The sequence below is a fragment of the Pleurodeles waltl genome, chromosome 7 (genome assembly GCF_031143425.1).
Source record: "Pleurodeles waltl isolate 20211129_DDA chromosome 7, aPleWal1.hap1.20221129, whole genome shotgun sequence".
Classification (NCBI taxonomy): Eukaryota; Metazoa; Chordata; class Amphibia; order Caudata; family Salamandridae; genus Pleurodeles; species Pleurodeles waltl.
Window position 1 is genome coordinate 563,134,449 of NC_090446.1, and position 18,607 is coordinate 563,153,055.

At 43.8% G+C, this 18,607-nt stretch overlaps 1 protein-coding gene across 1 annotated transcript; it reads left to right on the forward strand.

Annotated features, from left to right (window-relative positions):
- The first annotated feature begins 1,781 nt into the window (after nt 1-1,781).
- LOC138246933 (up-regulator of cell proliferation-like) lies at nt 1,782-17,538 on the forward strand. The gene is given in 4 exon segments (XM_069201680.1): nt 1,782-1,908; nt 11,798-15,707; nt 15,709-16,109; nt 16,112-17,538. Coding segments are annotated over 4 exon segments (4,848 nt in total). The 3' UTR covers nt 16,522-17,538.
- The last annotated feature ends 1,069 nt before the right edge of the window (nt 17,539-18,607 follow it).

The window sequence follows — 18,607 nt, forward strand, 5'->3', positions numbered from 1 at the left end:
ACGGAGGAGCTCCAAAAGTTTTTCCATTTTTTTTGAGTTTTTCATGAAAATCATCAAAGTTGCTGAAAAACACAAAAAGGTTGATGAGAGAGAATGTCATCCTTCTCTATTGTTTTTTTCCAGACTACGGGTCTCGCTGGAGCCAGCCAAGTAGTTGCAGAATGATGGCCGGTAGGGGACATGGAAAATACCCCCTTTTAATTGTGTCCCAACTACCACAACATGTTTGTGCAGAGAAATTCCTGCGAGGTCTTTAACCTGTGCTTCATGAAGGACCATCTGGATGAGGAGTGTGAGTTCTGCGCCGCATTTGTACCAAAGACATTGAGGGCACATTGCAGACAAAGGGTGCAACAACACACCATGGCCACCCAAAGACCACAGGTATCATTGAAAGACTCAAGGCGGTCCGGCGGTGATGACCATAATGTTGAGAAAGCCGAGACTGCGCTGGCGGGGAGTTGGACGCTGAGAGAGAATAGGCAGAGAAGACAGCGGCGATGGATGCCAAAAAGAGTACTCAAAAGGTAACAAAATCACCATAAGGCATCAAACACTCTAAAGCCTCAGACAAAAAGTCCAAGGCTGCAACCTCAGCACAAAAAAGGTCGACCGAAGATCAGCCAAAAACTAAAGAGGCCCACAGATCCCGAGTGGGGGATACAGAGACAGCCAAAACATCGTTGAAACCCTTGAGGTCACCAGCAGTGCAAGAGAGTTTGAAAGATGGCATGAAACCCTCCACATCGACAGAACCAGCGACGCCGAAGAAAAGACTTTCACCAATGCTCGATGCCAAGAAGAAGGCACAGGTGTTTGAAAAGTAAAAGAGAAGACTAGAGGCTGAAGTGGTGGAGCCCCTACAAAGAAAACAAAAATTCAAAAACTCCTTGAGAGAACTTCGAATCCCGACTAAACCATTGACAACTTTCGATGTCGAAGATGACCAATCTGCCTTAGAAGCTCCCACAACACCAAAGCCACAGGAGGAACACCCAGCGGAAGAGTTATGTGATACAGAGAAGACTGAAGGAACAGGAGGCTTTGACGATTAGTCGTGGGTTGAGATGGATTCAGATTCCCCAGAGGAAGAGGAGGACAGCTTCTTCTCGAGACCATCATCCCCCCACCGGCCTCTTCATGTACTATAGTCATAGTAAGAGGGCTGCTGATACCTATGTACAACTGGAGGAGGAAAAAGAAGACTCCTGTTTCCTTTTAGAAACATTGATTCCTGCTCACAAGGGAAACTACCTACCAATGCCGCCTAGTATCTTGGACCAGGGGAATGGGGCGGACATAGAGCCTGCAACTGAAAAAGGCAGTTACACCAAGAGTTGAGAAGAAATACAAACCCATAACACAAGACTTAAAACATATACAGGAGCGTGCACCAGCAGACTCTTTAATCGTCCCTACTGCAAGTAAGCGAAACAACGCTCCCACCTCAACTGAGTCCCTACTTGAGAATGACAGCAAATGTCTAGGCATGGTGGGAAGGAAGATGAAGAGGGAGGCTAAAATGCAGTGGTGTATTACAAACTCATACGCACTTCTAAATCGATATGGCCACCAGCAGTGGGATGACATGGAGACCCTCATGCAGCACCTTCCTGAAGAATACAAGAAGTGGGCTAAGCAATCATACAGGAGGGACAAAATATTGCCTACACATGCCTGAAGTCAGCTCTGGATGCAGCTGATACTGCCAGCAGGCAGAGGTGCGCTGGCACTACATTAAGGGGCATGCCTGGCTGAGGGTGTCACGGTTTCAACCAGAGATGCAGGCATCTATTATCAACATGCCATTCACTGGAAACACCTTGTTTGGACAAGCAGTTGATGAGCACAACGATACAGCAAAAGCCATTGGAGTCCTACAGCTCAGAAGCTCATTCGGAAGGGGAGGTAGTATAACACGAAGGCCAACAGATAGAACACTGCTTCCACAGGACCGTCAACAGCAACAGGCACAAAGGCAACTCCCTTCAGGAAATGTAACAATCAGCATACCAACAATGGCAACAGCCTGCCAGACAGTCCTTTTGGGCAAGACGAAAAGGAGGTGGTCAACCCCCACGAGGGGGAGGAACATCAAGCAACTCGTCACATAAATCAGACTCCCGCATAAGACCAGTGGGAGGCAGAATAAGACATTTCACAAGAGAGTGGGAAGAACTAACATCAGAAAAGTGGATCTTAAATGTGATACATCACAGTTAGTGCATAGAATTAACCAAGGAACCTCCTCCTAAACCCCCAAAACAAAAGATTTTCTTAGAAGAGGAACTCACAATAAAGGAAAGAGGTGGAAGTACTTTTACAAAAGAACATGATCGGAAGAGTTTCCCCAAGATGGAGAAACAAGGGAAACTACTCACCTTACTTTCTGGTTCCTAAACAAGACCTAACAGACCAATCCATATTCTGCAAGTTATTAAACATATTCATTTGCACTCAACATTTCAAAGCGACCACACTTCCAGGAGTTATTCCATTCCTAAAACAAGAACACTACATGGCCACCCTAGACCCTAATAACGCCTCTCCACACATCCCTATAAATCAAAGACACAGGAAGTATCTCAGATTTGTATTAGACAGAGTACATTACCCGTTCACAGTGCTACCATTCGGAATAAAGTCAGCATTGTGTGTCTTTAAAAAGTGCCTTGCTACAGTAGCAGGCTACTTAAGAAGGGAAGTTATACATGTATACCCATACCTAGATGAGTGGCTAGTAAAAGCAAAGGTAAAGCAGAAATGCCAAAGAGACATCCAAACAGCAATGTCAACTCTAGAACGGCTGGTGCTTTCCATAAACCACAAAAAATCAGCACCTCAATAGGAATAGGAAAAGGTGTTCCTGGGAGTGACCCTAAACTCAAAGAAAGCAAGGGCATATCCTGCCCCAACTAGGATAGAGGCAATGGCAGACCAAGGTGCATATTTACAAACCCCTCATGCCACTGGAGCATCACTTTTTGTGATGCTGGTGGCGCTGTGTCATATTTACGAGGTGGCGCTAAAACACTTTTTGTGGCTTAACGGCGCATTGTAAATACGGGTCTCCTGATGCAGTTTTCTGCGGCAGAGGGGCATGCAATGGGTGTTACTGTGGGTGTTCCACCGCAGCAGCCATTGCTTTTGATGCTGTCCCAGATTTACAAGGAAACATTAATCTGAGGCAGCGCCGAAAACGAATGCCACCCAAGGGGTGGCGTTAGCATGGCGCAACAAAGAGAAATGTTTTTAGTTCTCCTAGTCTTTGCTTTTTCTATGTGTGCTGCATTGTGCAGCACACATAGAAAGAGCAAAAGGTCATAAATGATTCTTTATGTGAAGAAAGGTGTCACTTCCTGCACATAAACAAACATTAAATAATGCAGAATGCAGCACACATAAAACTAGCAAATCACCATTATTGATTGTTTATGTGCAGGAAGGAACACCTTCCTGCACATAAATAATCATTCCCCGAAACGCAGGCACACTTGCAATATGGTGCAAGGGTGCCTGTGTTGGCACTAGGCAGCTAAATTTAGCACTAGAGGTAGGGGTGGGCTGCATTTTTGTAAATACGGTGCATCTCTGTGTTTCAGAAGTGATGCAGTGCACGCCCCAAGTTTGGCTCAACCAGAAGTGGCAGTTTCTGACAGTGAGGACAATCATGAAACTAATGGGCATGATGGCATCATGCATATCACAAATAACACCTGCAAGACTGCAAATGAGACCTTTCCAAAAATAGATCTGCAACAAATAGTCACAAGCCGACAGGAGTAGGGACGATCTACTGGTTGTCACAGCAAGATACAAAAAGGAAGAACTGTGACGGACATCAAAACAGGTGACCCTAGGAAGCCCATTCAAGACATCAACTCCCACAGTAACTATCAAAACAGATGCATCCTGCGAAGGGTGGGATGCACATTCAGGGAACCTGTAAATACAGGGACAATAGCACAACGCAGATGCGGTGAAACACATCAACTTCTTGGTTTTTCTAGCCCTGAAAGCTTTCCAAACTCACATCACAGGGAAAGCTGTGCTGATACAAACAGATAATACAACTATGTTCTACCTGAACAAACAGGGAGGCACAAAGTCATACACACTGAGCAAAAAAGCGCAGGAGATTTGGCAATGGGCAATTTCAAGGAGGATCAATCTCTTCCAGAGAAGGAAAACCTGGAGGCGGACAGAGTAAGCGGACAGTGAAACAGCTCACACAAATGGAAGTTTAAGCAACAAACACCGAAGAGGATATTCAAGGTCTGGAGAAGACCTACAATAGAACTGTTTGCAACAGCAGAAAGCACAAAATGCAAAAACTTTGCCTCTGGGAGTTCACACCACCAGTCAGAAAGGAACACCCTTTCACTAAACTGGTGAGGGAGATTTACTTACGCTTTCCCCCCAATCTCTTCAATAGGCAAGGTTCTGGAATAAGCCAAACAGCCATGGATGAATCTTATTCTGTTAGACCATCAATGGGCTAGACAGACTTGGTACGTGGAACTGATCGAGATGCTCAGAGGTCCGATGATCAAAATCAAAGCAGAGAAAGACCTGCTAACAATGCAGAAAGGGAAAGTGTATCACCCAGAAGCAGGAACACTCAGCATGGAGCCTAAATACATAGAGTTCGGACATCTACATCTAATGCCCAAAACAATGGAAATTCTTAGGGAAACAAGAAGATTTACCACTAGAACATATTATGCTGCGAAGTGGAAATAATATATCCACTGGTGCACAGACAACAAAAGAATGGAAATGAATACAAGACTGGAGACAGTGCTAATTTACCTCACTCATCTATTGGATAGTGGGTTAACCTATTCATCATTGAAGGTACACCTGGCAGCAGTAGTAGCATACACCAGACGCAACTTGTGTGATAGTTTCTTCATTACACCAGTAGTAAAGAGGTTTCTAGAGGGCTCAAAGAGCATTGTGTCACCAAGATCATTTCTGGCACCAATGTGGAACTTAAAAACTGTGTTGATGCAATTAATGACAAAGCTGTTTAAACCGAGGCATGAAAAAGAGCTCAAATCACTCACACTCAAAACCTCATTCCTAAGCACTGTCACTTCACTGCAGAGAGTGAGCGAACTGCAATTGCTCACAATGCAGGAACTGTACTTGCAAATGCAAAAGGACAAGGTGGTCCTCAGGACCAATCATCAGTTCCTACCTAAGGTGGTCATCAGTTATCACGTCAGTCAAAGCATATAGCTACTGGTGTTCTTCAAGGAACCACAAACACAAATGGAAAGAGCTCTACACATTTTGAATGTAAGAAGATCCTTAATATACTATCTGCAAGAATCTAGAGAGTTCCACAAAGAAAACCAATTATTTGTATCCTTCACAAAAGGAAACAAGGGGTCGCCAGGTACAAAGGGAACAATTTCAAGATGGAAAAACATCTTCATGGAGGTGCTTCAGCTGGGAGTTGGCCCGCCAAACCCTCATTCCCATTTAATGAAGCCCTTACAGATGTCGCCCTTGGGGCTTGGTCCAAGCCCTTCACAGGGGCGGCTGTGCATAGGACAATTGCCTGCCACTATTGCCTCACTCCTGGGGACCCCAGATTTTTCACCCAGCACCCCATCCCAGAAAGCTTGGTGGTCCAAGCATGTACTTCTCAAGTGAAACCTGCCATTTTCCCTAGCACTCCACTGGATAGCGAATCCAAGAGGCTGGATGCCTTTGGAAAGAGGATGTACTATTCTGCCAGACTAGCACTGTGGTCTCAGAACACCATGTGCCTTTTGGGCTGATACACCCATACAATCTGGTATTTGATTGTACAAGTGCTGCCCATAGTCTTGGAGGAAGTCAGAGCCATTGTCTCTCCAGCTATTGCAGATGGGAGAGATGCAGCAAAGTTCACTGTCAGGTGTGGATTGACAGAGTCACTGGGCATGTCGATTTCCTTGTAGATGGCCCTTAAGCACGACTTCTGGCTTAGAACAATTAGTTTTTTAGGGGATGTGTAAGACTCACTCATCGACCTGCCATTTGAGGGCTCTCATCTTCTTGGTGAGAGGAGGACTCAGACCTATATCGTTTTACAGATAACAGAGCCACAGCCAGGTCTTTGAGCCCTTCACCAACCCTAGTCTGCCTTCAGTTCCTTTCCTGGTTATGGAAGGGGCTCCCAACCATGTTCATTCCCTCCCTGCCACCAAGGCCAATTGTCTTCCCAAACTTTTCATGGCAGAGGATGCAGTTCTTACAGATTGTGTGGGGCCACTAGCCAGAGGTCGAGCCCGTTCAGCACTCTCCTGACAACTACAGCCTCAAAATCCTTCTAGTTTGCCTTGATACCAACATAGGCATCCAGTGGGGGGCATTATACACCATCACCTGCACCGCTATCAGTTGACCACACCCAACAAGTGGGTTTTAAGATGGTCCAAAGGGGCTACTTCATTCCCTTTCTGGATATCCCTCCACGCATGCCCCCCATATATGACCAGATGATGGAGGACCATCTCTTCTTGCTCTGTCAGGAATTGCTGGCTCTTTTGGCCAAGGGAGCCATGAAGAGGGTGCCAACATCAGAAGTAGGGTGTGGTTGCCATTCTCTCTACTTTCTTGTTCCCAAGAAGGAAGGAGGCCTTCATCCTAGCCTAAATCTGTGCGTTCTGAACTTCTTCCTGAAAAAGGTGACGCTCGGGACTTCTCCTTTTTCAGATTGGATGATGGTGTTGGAGTTTCAGAATGCATATTTCCATATCCCTGTCCTGCCTGTCCACAGGTGTAAGCTGTGGTTCACGGTGGTCCATAGCACTTTATGTTTGCTGTGCTCCCTTTTGGCCTTACCAGCATGCCTCAGGCGTTCACCAAGGTGATGGTAGAGATTGCAGCACACCTATGGTGATCAGGGGTCCCAGTCTTCCCCCACCTCGACAATTGGCTGTTGAAGGCAAATTCTCCACAGGCAGTCATCTCCCACCTCCAGGCTACAGCAGACCTCCTGCACTGGCTCAGATACACTATCAACGTGCCAAAGTCACACCTTACTCCCTCTCAAATGCTCCCTTTCATTGAGCAGCGAGTCCAGGATAGTCAGACTATGACACCAGTGTTTCAGCCTCTAGCCTGGATTTCTATGAGACTGACAATGAGGCTGCTGGGCCTCATGACCTCCTGCATCCTACTTGTGACACATACCCATTGGCATATGTGGGCTCTGCAATACGACCTGAAGTTACAGTGGGAACATCATCAGGGGAATCTCTACGACATGGTCCAGATCTCAGAGGGAACTGTAAAAGACCTGCAGTGGTGACTGACAAATCTCTATTGGGTTAGTGCAGACCCCTCTCCTTACCTGAACCAGAGCTGGCCATAGTGACAGATCCATCACTCCTGGGTTGACGTCAACACCTGTGAGAGGTGGAGATCAGTGGACTCTGGTTTCCGGCAGAGTCCAGACTCCACATCAACCTGTTGGAGCTTCAGGCGATCTGATTGGCTTTAAAAGTCTTTCTTCCTTTAATAAGGGGAAGACACTTCATCAAAGGACCTGTGACTCTGCGCGTGGCTGGAACGTCAGGGCATTTCTCTGGTGGTTCAGCACCTGGCATGCTCTCAGAAAGCTAGAGCGGACTAACTCAGCCGCTGATGCCTAGCTGATCACCAATGGCATCTCTATCCAGAGATGGTGCAAGGTCTCTTTCAAGAGTGGGGAGGGCCTCAGTTAGATCTGTTCATCACCACCAAGAGCGTGCATTGTCAGCAGTTATGTGTGCTGGAATTTCCAGGGTGGCTTTCGTTTGGATAAGCTTTTCATCTCGAGTGGAGCTGCGGCCTCAGGTGCACCTTTACACAAATGCCACTACTGCCCAGGGATCTCAAGAAGATCAGGAACAACTGGGCCCAGGTCCTTGTTGTGGCTCTGGACTGGGCACGGAGAGTCTGGTGCCCCAAGTTATTGTGCATGAGCATCGGTTCTCTGGTCAGGTAGCCTCTTTTAAAGGCTCTTCTGTCACAGCCACAGGGAAAGGTCCTGCACCTAAACCTGTGCAGTGTCCACTTTCATGCATGGAGACTGTGCAACAGCAGTTGGCAGCTTTCAACCTTCCTCCCGTAGTCTATGATGTTACTGTGGCAGTCAGGTGTCCCTCCAATAAGATGGTATACGCCTGCCACTGGGACAAATATTTGGCATTGTGTGTATCCAGTAACATCGACCCTCTCTCGGCACTCCTTTCTCAGGTTATTCTATTTGGCCCAGTAGGTCTGTGCGGTTATTTATAGGCCATTTTGGCATTTTTGCAGTTGCAGGACCATCCTTCTTTGTTCACGTCACCTGTTGTGACTAGGTTTTTCAAAGGACTCCAACATGTTTCCTCCCAGGCCATTCATCATACCCAGAGGGACTTAAGCCTGGTTTGGGCTGATTTGATGTGCACACCCTTCAAGCCGCACACAACTGCCCACACCATTTTCTAACCATCACTATGGCTTTTCTAGTGGCCATAACAACAGCTTGAAGGGTCAGCGAACTGCAGGCACACCGTGCATCCTCCTTATATTAGCTTTTACCCAGACTAGCTGGTTCTTTGAACACATACCCCTTTCATGTAGGCCAAAACATCACCATGTCTACCTTCATTGCTCCTCCTCACCCTTCTAAAGAAGAGGAGAGACTCCACTGCCTGGACCCAAAAAGAGGGTTGTCGTTCTGCCTTGACCATACCAAAGTAAGCCATGTGGACGATCAACTCTCCATAGGATGTTTTGGGGCTAAGAAAGTGAAGGGCATGCAGAAACGGCCCATCTCACAATGGATATTGCTCTGCACAGAGATCTGCTATGAATTGGGCAAAAAGGAACCCCTCTGAGTGATTGCATGCTCATTCTACAATAGCTCAAGCTGTGACCAATGTGTTAGCTCATGGAGTTGTGTTCTGGACATCTGTCAGGCAGCTAAGTGGGCCTCTCTGCACATGTTTACCAAGAACTACTGCCAGGACAGTCATGTCCATTGTGAAAGACGCTTTGCCATTTGGTCCTGAAGGACTATTTGGTCTAAACCTGTTTCTCATACCCACTTCTAGGGAGACATTGCTTGGGTATCTATTCTAGGGTAAGGAATCTGTGGGTAGAAGTTTCAAGCAGGTGAAAAATGACTTACCTTTGTTAACTCCTTATCTGGTAGAGACTATACCTAACCGCAAACTCCTTAAAGATCCTCCTATGCTCTCTGGTCTGCAAACTGATTACAGGGTGAGAGTCACCCTTTTAGGACCCTAAAAATGTGCACCAGTTGTCAGTGTTCCTCATGGCTCTGTGCTTCTGGTGTGAAAAAGTGAAAAAATAAACTGCTGTCAATGTGCTGGGGTGGCGCCTTTATAGACATTGTGCAGCACACATCACTTCTGGCTTGGATGACGCTGACATGGAGCTAAACGATGCCACCCATTGGTGTGCAGGGGTACTGTTCGAAAAGTTCCAGATCCAGTCTCACGCCTGAGTAATATATTCTAAGGTAAGGAATCTGTGGCTAGATAGTCTGTACGAGATAAAGCGTTATCAAAGGTAAGTAATTTGTTCAACTAGTCCATACCCTACCTTAAATCCTAAAAACTCCTTACAACCCTAAGCCCTTATCCATTCATGAATGCTAATAACCCCTTACTACCCCTTATCCTTACCCATGTCTAAACTCTACAATCCCTTCCTACCACTTACTACCCCCTACCCTTACACACCCTTTAACTCTAAAAACCCTTATAACCCTGTACCCTTACCTGAACCCTAGAAACCCCTTAAAACCCCTTACACCCATTACTAGCCTTTAATTCCCTTAAACCACACTTACCTGCATGGTAGAGTCCCACTTTGTAAAATGCCAGGTAGTAGCATGTGGGGTACTTACCTGCATGGTACCTGCTGTACTCTAAGGCCCAGATTTAAGAAGCACATCATTTTTTGCAGCTACTCTTAATGCCTGCTCAGAGCAGGCGTTAAAAAGGGGCACACCATTAGTTACAATGGGCCCCTATATACTGTTCAGGGCATCAATAGCGTAAACAATGTTGACACTATTGCCCCCTACCCGACACCATGGTGCGCCAAATTTTAAATACAGTGCACACATGGTGGCTGTAGGGGGCAAAAAGGGGTGCAAGAAAAGTGTCACTGCACTGGGTGCAGCGCCCCACTTTTCTTAAATCTGCTCGTAAATGTAATGTGTGGTGGTGCCTTTGTTGTAAAGACTGTATAGTGCTCGCCGGGAGTTGGACTGCACAACGGGGATTTGGCGCAGGGCCTGTCATGTTCCCAGGTCCTCCACCCAACCTTCTCTGTGTGGCCCGCCCCCTGCTTCACACATCCTGGCCTCTGTGCCTTTCTTCCCTCATTCCCACCGACCCCCCCAGCCCGCCCCACCTCCAGCATCCTTCTGAGATCAGGCATCTCTGAGGGCGGCAAACCGTGGCTACGAATATTATTTTTCCACACCGCAAAACTCACGAGTCAGAACCAACTTGCAGTCACAATCCACCCCCCAACCAATCACATTTGTCCAAAAATTGAAAATGTGATTGACAGGAGTTCCGAATCATGAATTGCAAATTAAAAGAGAAGAGATACAAAAGTGTTAATCCTTTAAAGCCGCTTTGCAACTTTCCTAAACAATCATTTCTGCAGCATTAAGGGAGGCTTTCTGTTCTAGCACTAGAGGAATGGTTGACTGAATTAGTGAGAGTAGCTGCATGTGACCATATCAAATACAAGGTGAATGGTCAGTTAGCTATCTTTACTCAGATACTGCATCCTTTACTATGCCCCATGCCACATAAATAATGTATCTAACTCATGCTGAACTGGAGGTAGCCGGATTCAGTTTCCTTGCACATACTGTGACACTCTTATGGCAGCTGTCCTTTGGTGAGTCGGACGGCCCAGGTACTGTGCCCCACTTTGGGAATCGTTCTTCCTCCATTAGTTAGTGCTGGCCGAATGTACCAAAATACAGTGCATGCTTCTGGCCCTCTATCTCTTCTTACTTCGACTGACCTGACAGGTCAAAGGCCCTTGTCTATTTTACACCTATGTGTCTTTGTTCCTTTGAAGATTAAACTTAATTCTTAAGCAGGGTGAGGCTGGACAGATATGCCCATCTATAAAACAATGTATATCTACCGTTCTGCATGGAATTCGGTACATCCACCCAATTGTAGTTGAAGTGCATGGAGGAAGACTCACTCTGATGTCCTTATTCTGCCTTTTTTTCGGCACAGAGGAACAAAAAGTGGTAGGGTGTGTGAAATAGTTCTTCGATTGAAATACCCCATCCTTATGTATTGTTGAAGTACTGATACAAACGCTTTTAATGTTCCTCTATTTGATTTGTATTTTTGGAAATCCCAATAAAAAGTCATTAAAAAGCATTTCAAAACCAAAAGATTTCAGATTGCAGACAATTTATGGTTTGCAAATCACTGTATTCTAAGAAATAATGTTGTATGTGCAAGATAGTAAGCATGTTGTTTGTGTATGCCCGGCAATAGTTGTGACAAGCAGTAAGTTTTTAAAACCAATCTTTCTAGCTTGGAAAATGCTGACATTAATTGAAGCTACTAGTCTGTTATGTAGCACTTATACAATCAATGTGTGGTACGTATTTTACTTTTTTAATCTTAAATATATATTAATATTTGTATGTGTAAAATGTGATACTGGCTTCAGTATTGTTTAGAGCATTATGGATAATACATACATTGAAAAGGATGAAACATCAGAAAATCTTGTGTTTTTTTCCTGACAGAGAAAATAAAAAAAGTAAAGGAAATCTTGTCCCAGCTAAACCTGGAGAAGTATGCCGATACAAAACTCAGTCTTCGCGACGTTCTTGAAACTGGTCTAGAAGATGAGAGAAGTTTAAATTGTCTGACTTTACAAGATGTGCCCTGGCGCTTTCTCAGTAAGCTCCTGGCATTAAACGTGACAGCAAGAGACACTTCTCTGAAATCCATCCCTGCGGATGAACACAGAGATATTGAGGACTGTGAAAAAAATAACGAGTGTACGTTTGATGGTGACAATCTACCCAGCCATTCTGTCAATCCTTTGGATGTTCTCTGTGTGCTATTGTATTGCTCAGACAGTTTTTTACAGCAGGAGATTTTGCTAAAAATGTCCACGTGCCAGTTTGCTGTTCCCCTTCTGCTGCCCCCCAGTGATGGTACCAAATGCACACTCATGCTGTGGGCCATGAGGGATATGGTTAGGAAGTGGAGGCCGCACTCACTGAGAGAGAGCAGAGGGTTCAGGGAAGAAAGCCTGGTACTCATACCGATGCCCACTATTTCCTTTGTACGTCTGGGGAGTTGCAGTTTGTCTAAGTCTAGGATTCTGAACGCGATTCTCAGCCCCCCGCAGCAGCACCATGACTTCTTCATCCATAGAGAGATGGAATGTGGGAATGTGCCCCGGAGACTATCTGATGGGTTAGTAGAGATTTCCTGGTACTTTCCCGGTGGAAGGGAAAAGTCTGATATTTTTCCAGAACCTGTTGCATTTACAAATCTACGAGGAGATATTGAATCTCACCAACTCCAGTTTAGATTTTTAACAGCGGTATCATCCGCTGTGTTCATATACATTGAAGATTTGGGTGAGAGGGAATACAAGCTACTTTCAGATCTGAAATCGGGTACAAAATGTTATTTTATCATCAGTTCCAATGAGGATAAGTCGAAAAAAAGCTTGAATATTATAACCAGATTGATTCGTGATCTGAAAATTTCTCAGTCCCAAATTTTGAAGAAAAACAGAGCCATCAATGATGCACAGTTCATGCTGAATCTCCAGTCTGCCATCTTACCTTTAATAAAGCTTTCTCCAACAAGTGTGAGTGTTGAAGGCATGGCCGACACTGCACGTAAGCAGGAGATTTATGTAGATGAGGACTGTGAGCAATGCAAGCGAGGCAAGGATTATGCTAGGGAGATAACAAAAGACATTCAAGATATTATGGGATATAAGAAAGAAATGATGAAACTACAGGGAGAACCTTGGAAAGAATTGGCTAAAACAGAGAAAGAGTATTGCCGTTTAAAAGAACAAGGTAAAACCAATATAGAGGACTATAAATCTCAACTTCAGATGAAAATATTGAAACTCCGCAGAGAGCAGAATTCATTTCAACTTACTGATGGATTGACTAAATTTATCAGTGGAATAGGGTTCGATTCTTTTGAGGAGAAACATTATTTTCTGAAATGGATGAAGTGTGAGCTTGATTCCCTTGCTAGAAATAGTCTTTGCAATCTTAGGGATAAATACCAAAAAAAGTTAAACAATTGCAACACTGACCCCAAAGAGCTGGCAGAATTAGACAAAATAATATCTGGGAGTTCCATCGGAATTGAGCACTTCATGCGTGAGATGGGGCAGTTTTATGAGGCTGAGTGTTCCCTATATAGGGAAGGGAAAATAACAGGAATCTATAGACAATTTATGAATCTGCCGGGCATTGCTGCGAATCTCCTGCTTGATGGATTTCCTCTGGAGCTCATTGACGGCGACGCATCCAACATCCCCCTCCAGTGGGTCGATGATGTCCTAACTGAGCTGAACAGCAAAGTGGGAAGACAATGTCGTATGATTGTTATCACAGTGCTGGGAGTGCAGAGCACTGGTAAATCCACCCTCCTGAACACCATGTTTGGTCTCCAGTTCTCTGTGAGTAGCGGGAGGTGTACACGAGGAGCCTTCATGCTACTCATGAAAGTAAAAGAACATCAAAGGGAAGAGCTGGGCTGTGACTTCATCCTCATCATTGATACCGAAGGACTGAAAGCCCCCGAACTAACGACTCTAGAGGGCAGTTATGAACATGACAATGAACTGGCGACCTTAGTGGTTGGGCTAAGTGACATCACCATTGTAAACATGGCAATGGAGAATGCCACAGAGATGAAGGATATTCTACAGATTGTGGTCCATGCGTTCCTGAGAATGGGAACAATCGGGAAAAAGCCAAACTGCCAGTTTGTGCATCAGAACATTAGTGACATATCAGCTCATAGTCAAAACATGCGTGACAGGAAACATCTCCTGGAGCAACTGAATGCAATGACAAAGGCAGCCGCCAAGATGGAGAAGCAAAACGAGAACATGACTTTTTCTGACATTATGGAGTATGACCCAGACAAACACAACTGGTACATCCCAGGTCTCTGGCACGGTGTCCCCCCAATGGCTCCAGTAAATGTGGGGTACAGTGAAAATGTTCAGGACTTCAAGAAATACTTGTTTCAGTTCATAAGAGAGCGCCGTATACAGGGCAAAGCTACTTTGGACATACCGCAGTTTAAAGAATGGATACAGAGTTTATGGAAGGCTGTCAAACATGAAAACTTTATCTTCAGCTTTAGAAACAGCCTGGTGGCAGAAGCCTACAACCAACTGTCAATGAAGTTCAGTGAGTGGGAATGGGCTTTCCGCAAGGAGATGCACCTCTGGGTGGCCAAGAAGGAAACTGAAATACAGAATCAGTCCAAGGAAGAACTTAATAATAATACACAAAACACATTTAAACACGAATCTTTTCAGAAACATCTCAGTGGAGAAAAAGCTATGTTGGACTCTTTGCAAAAATACTTTGAAAGTGGAATTGAAAATCTAAACTTTGTAGAAAGATACAAAGAGGACTTTAAAATGAGTGTGAAAAGCCTCAGAAATGAACTTGAAGGTTATTCATTAAGGAGATGGGATGAAGCCATTTCGATCCAGAAAGGGAAACGCAAACTGAAGGATTTACAGGAAGTGTACACTATCACCATGGAGGAGAACGTGGTCCGACTTTTACATGATTGCAGGAATAGAGATGCTCAGCTAGGAGATGAAGAGCTGGGAAGAGAATTCGCAAAAATGTGGGAACAGACTCTCTCTGAGTTACAGCTAAGTCCTTTAGAGAAACAGCAGGTTCATGAAAATATGTCCCTGGTGCTCCAAAAGGATTTTTGCACTTGTAGTGTTCCAGCTAATCTGTGGGATAAAACCGGCCTCAATCTGTTAAATCATGGAAAGGGGACGTTCAATGTAGAAAAAGAGCATTTTGACCTACCCTGGTATAGAAGTGTGAAGGGCCTTAAGGAAATAATATTTCATGAGTGCTGGTACAAAGCAAAATATCTTGTTAAGTCTCTGGTAGACGAGTGTCACAGGTTCACCACTGACAAGGAACAGTCCAAATTAGACTACAGTGAAACCTACTGCAGAGAATTGCTCAATATTGTCAATAAATGCCTCCAAGACCCGGCCACATCCAAACTGCACACCACCGCTCGCTTTCAAGTAGATTTAAAGCTCCATATTTTAGGAATAGCAGCTCCATATTTTCAGAGGATGCATGAGGACTTCATAAGTGAAAACGACCCTCTGCTGCGTCTCGGCACATTTAAAGCTCAGTATTTATCTGCTTTTAAAGACCTTTATTTACAGAAGGATGAATGTCAGAAGAGAGCCAGAGATTTCTGTGTCCTGTGCCTGAAGCCGGCTCTGATGGAACACATTTATAAAAACCTTGGGCCAGAAGTAGTGGACGACATCCTCAGCAGTGGGCGGTCTAAGGAATACAGCAGCCGGATGTTTTTCCAGTTCACTTTACTTGACAACCTGCTGAAAGAAAATAATTTTAGAAACTATGTTGAGTACATTAACAATTATGAATGTTTCGTCAGAGTGGATATGGAGCCACATGTTACACCGCTACAAAGTAGGGAACACATTGGAGTCATTGGCAAAAAATATCCTGTCAGCTGTTACCAAGAAAATCAGAGAAATAATTATGGATGTAAAGCATTACACCACAGTGTCTGCCTTCTTAGAAAACTTCTGTCATCTTTTAAGTGAGGACCTGGTAATCTCAAGAGATAGTTTACGAGTTATTATTTTTCAAAACACAGCCAAAATTGAGACATTTTCTGTTGATGCTCTGTTCTTTCTTTCTGAGACTGAACGTGATATCCTGTCATCATTTAAAGACTGTGACATAAAGAAAACATTCTCTAGACTGACCTTGAAGCCACAGGACGAGCTCTTTAAAAAGGTGTTTGGATGTGGAAAGCAGTGTCGTTCTGTAAAGCCCCCTGTGAGGCTGGAGGTCAGGCACACACCGAACACTTCGCAACCGTCCATCGACCGCAGGGATTAGGTCAATATAGGAACTCACGCTCCGAGAAACTTGTGTATTCTTTGTGTTCTTCACGGGTAGCATCTGAAATGAAGTTTCAAAATTCAGACACAGAATGGAAAGGTCACCCCTATAAAGAGTATCGATCATTCTATCCTGATTGGTCCATTCAGCCTGATCCCAGGATCACTGCCTCAAATTACTGGAAGTTTAATTTTAATCGCTTTAATACATATTATGCAGAGGAATACTCAGCCCTCCCAGCTGATCTTCCAGAGGACTGGGGACAACTGACAGAAGCACAGGCGCGCCAAAGTCTGAAGGAAGTCTTCAGAGCAAAAGACAACTAGAAAACAAAAAAAACACTTTCCAACTGTAATTAATGTAGGTATTTGTGGTATTGCTGTCTGGCGTGTAGAAATAATACTTAATTCTGAGGCATCAATCACCAAAAGAAAATGTTGTCTTTATTTCTGATTTGCCGGGGAGATCTTAATTGCAGGGATTCACTAAATTCAATGGGAAGTAAAATATCTAGAACGGATCCCCCTTGCACTAGGAAATGATCCATCATTCATCTCAGGGACCTCTTAAGAACAAAAATGGGTGGTGTTTTATCACAGTCCCCACTAAATACAGGGGAAAGTCAGAAACATGGCATGTGTGCTATTGAATACATCAGTCATTTATGGACCCTGATTTAAAACAAGGGTAGTGGTGAATAAACATTTAGTAACAGTATGTATTTTCTACCCGTGTTAGTGGGAGAGATAATCCCTAAAATACCAAATCTTAGAAGCTCCATTTTAGGAAACGATAATCGATTCCCAGTGCTGCTGATTTTGTTTCTTATTTTTGTGCCCAGTGTGTCTGTTTAGCAAAAGTAATGGTATCTTTATAGTCACAGATCATGTTGAAGGGTAAACCTTGATAATTTTATACCGTGGATTTACGAATATGAAATGTTTTATATAATCTTCATGAGTGAAATAGTAACATGTTGTGTATCAGTCCCAGCCTTATAGTCCCAGCTTTTTAAAATCACAGTATTAAAAATATATATGAAGTCAGAGCTTATAAAACCACTTTAGGACACCCCATCAAAGGCACTTTTAATTAGATTAACATCACATGGAGGCTTTTTCTGGGACAACTCTACAGCAGCTGTCAGTATGTTGGGAAATTTGATCTTTGAAACCGACTCTATAGTATGAAATCTGCCCATAAAAGATTTTTTTTTAACAACCTCTCCTCTGATTGTCATAAATTCTAATTTTTTCTTATATATTCTTGTATTTATAGTCATGTTTGCCTTTTAAGTACGATTGTCTCTGTTAAATCTTGTTGATTGAAAATTAAAAATTGTACACTGAGATAATGACATTATGTGATGTTTTGACAAAAAATGGCAAACCCCAAACATTGTTTAAATCTTTGTTTGTTTCTATGCATGTATACCTGTGGTGGGCAGCTTGTGAACCTAGGAGCACAGTATAAGGACTGGATATACAATGAAGCACAGGAAGAGGGGAGGTGTCGAAAAGTAAAGAGAGGGGTGAGGAGTACATTGAGACTGGGGAGGGAGGTTTGAACAAAGAGGAGAAGGTGTGTTAGTGCGTCAGAGCCTTAATAAGTAAACTTCCAAGGGAACGCGTTTATGTCGATAAACCTTTGGACCGCGTTTGGAGACTTCCTAGTACGAAATATTTTCTTCAATCAATAGATCAATATAACTACTCAATAAGAACAATCACTAATCAATAAACAATCAATAAGAATCGACAATTGAACACACCATGACCTTTCAATCATGAATAACCACACCAGTTTAGTTAAGTGTTAGGATATTTATTTCCTTATTTGTAACAATCTAATATGTTGGTTAATCTCAATAGCAATAAACACACCAAAAGCACGATTTCTTGGCAATCAGAACACAACTTAATCAATGCATAGATTATGATCGTTCAGAATTCAAGCACACCATTAATCTGAATCATTTAGCAGAGTTTCATTAGTACATGAATCAACAAAGCAAGAACTCAGTTGTTTGTCTATTTGCATAAGATATTAGTGAATACCTTAACTAACCTCAAATTAGCATTAGCATCTTGGGCTTCATGCAAAACATTTTAGTGAACACGAATTTGGAAAACATCTATACTAAGGCCTCTATCAAAATCAGCAGGTGGTACCTAGAAAGAAAAGGCAAACAATCACAATTTTCATCAGATATTTACCAATCCAACAGATCAGCAAGCAGCGTCAGTCTTCGTCCTCAGGACATCAGTTCATCAGCATCAGGCAAAGTTAGAACATGGCAAAGTCTCGAGATAGCATAGCTAAGGAATGATTATTTCCCTCAGATGGAGGAGAAGATAATATCAAGCAAAGGTGGGCAGAGGATGGTTTGGGTAATAGAACAACTAAGGTATG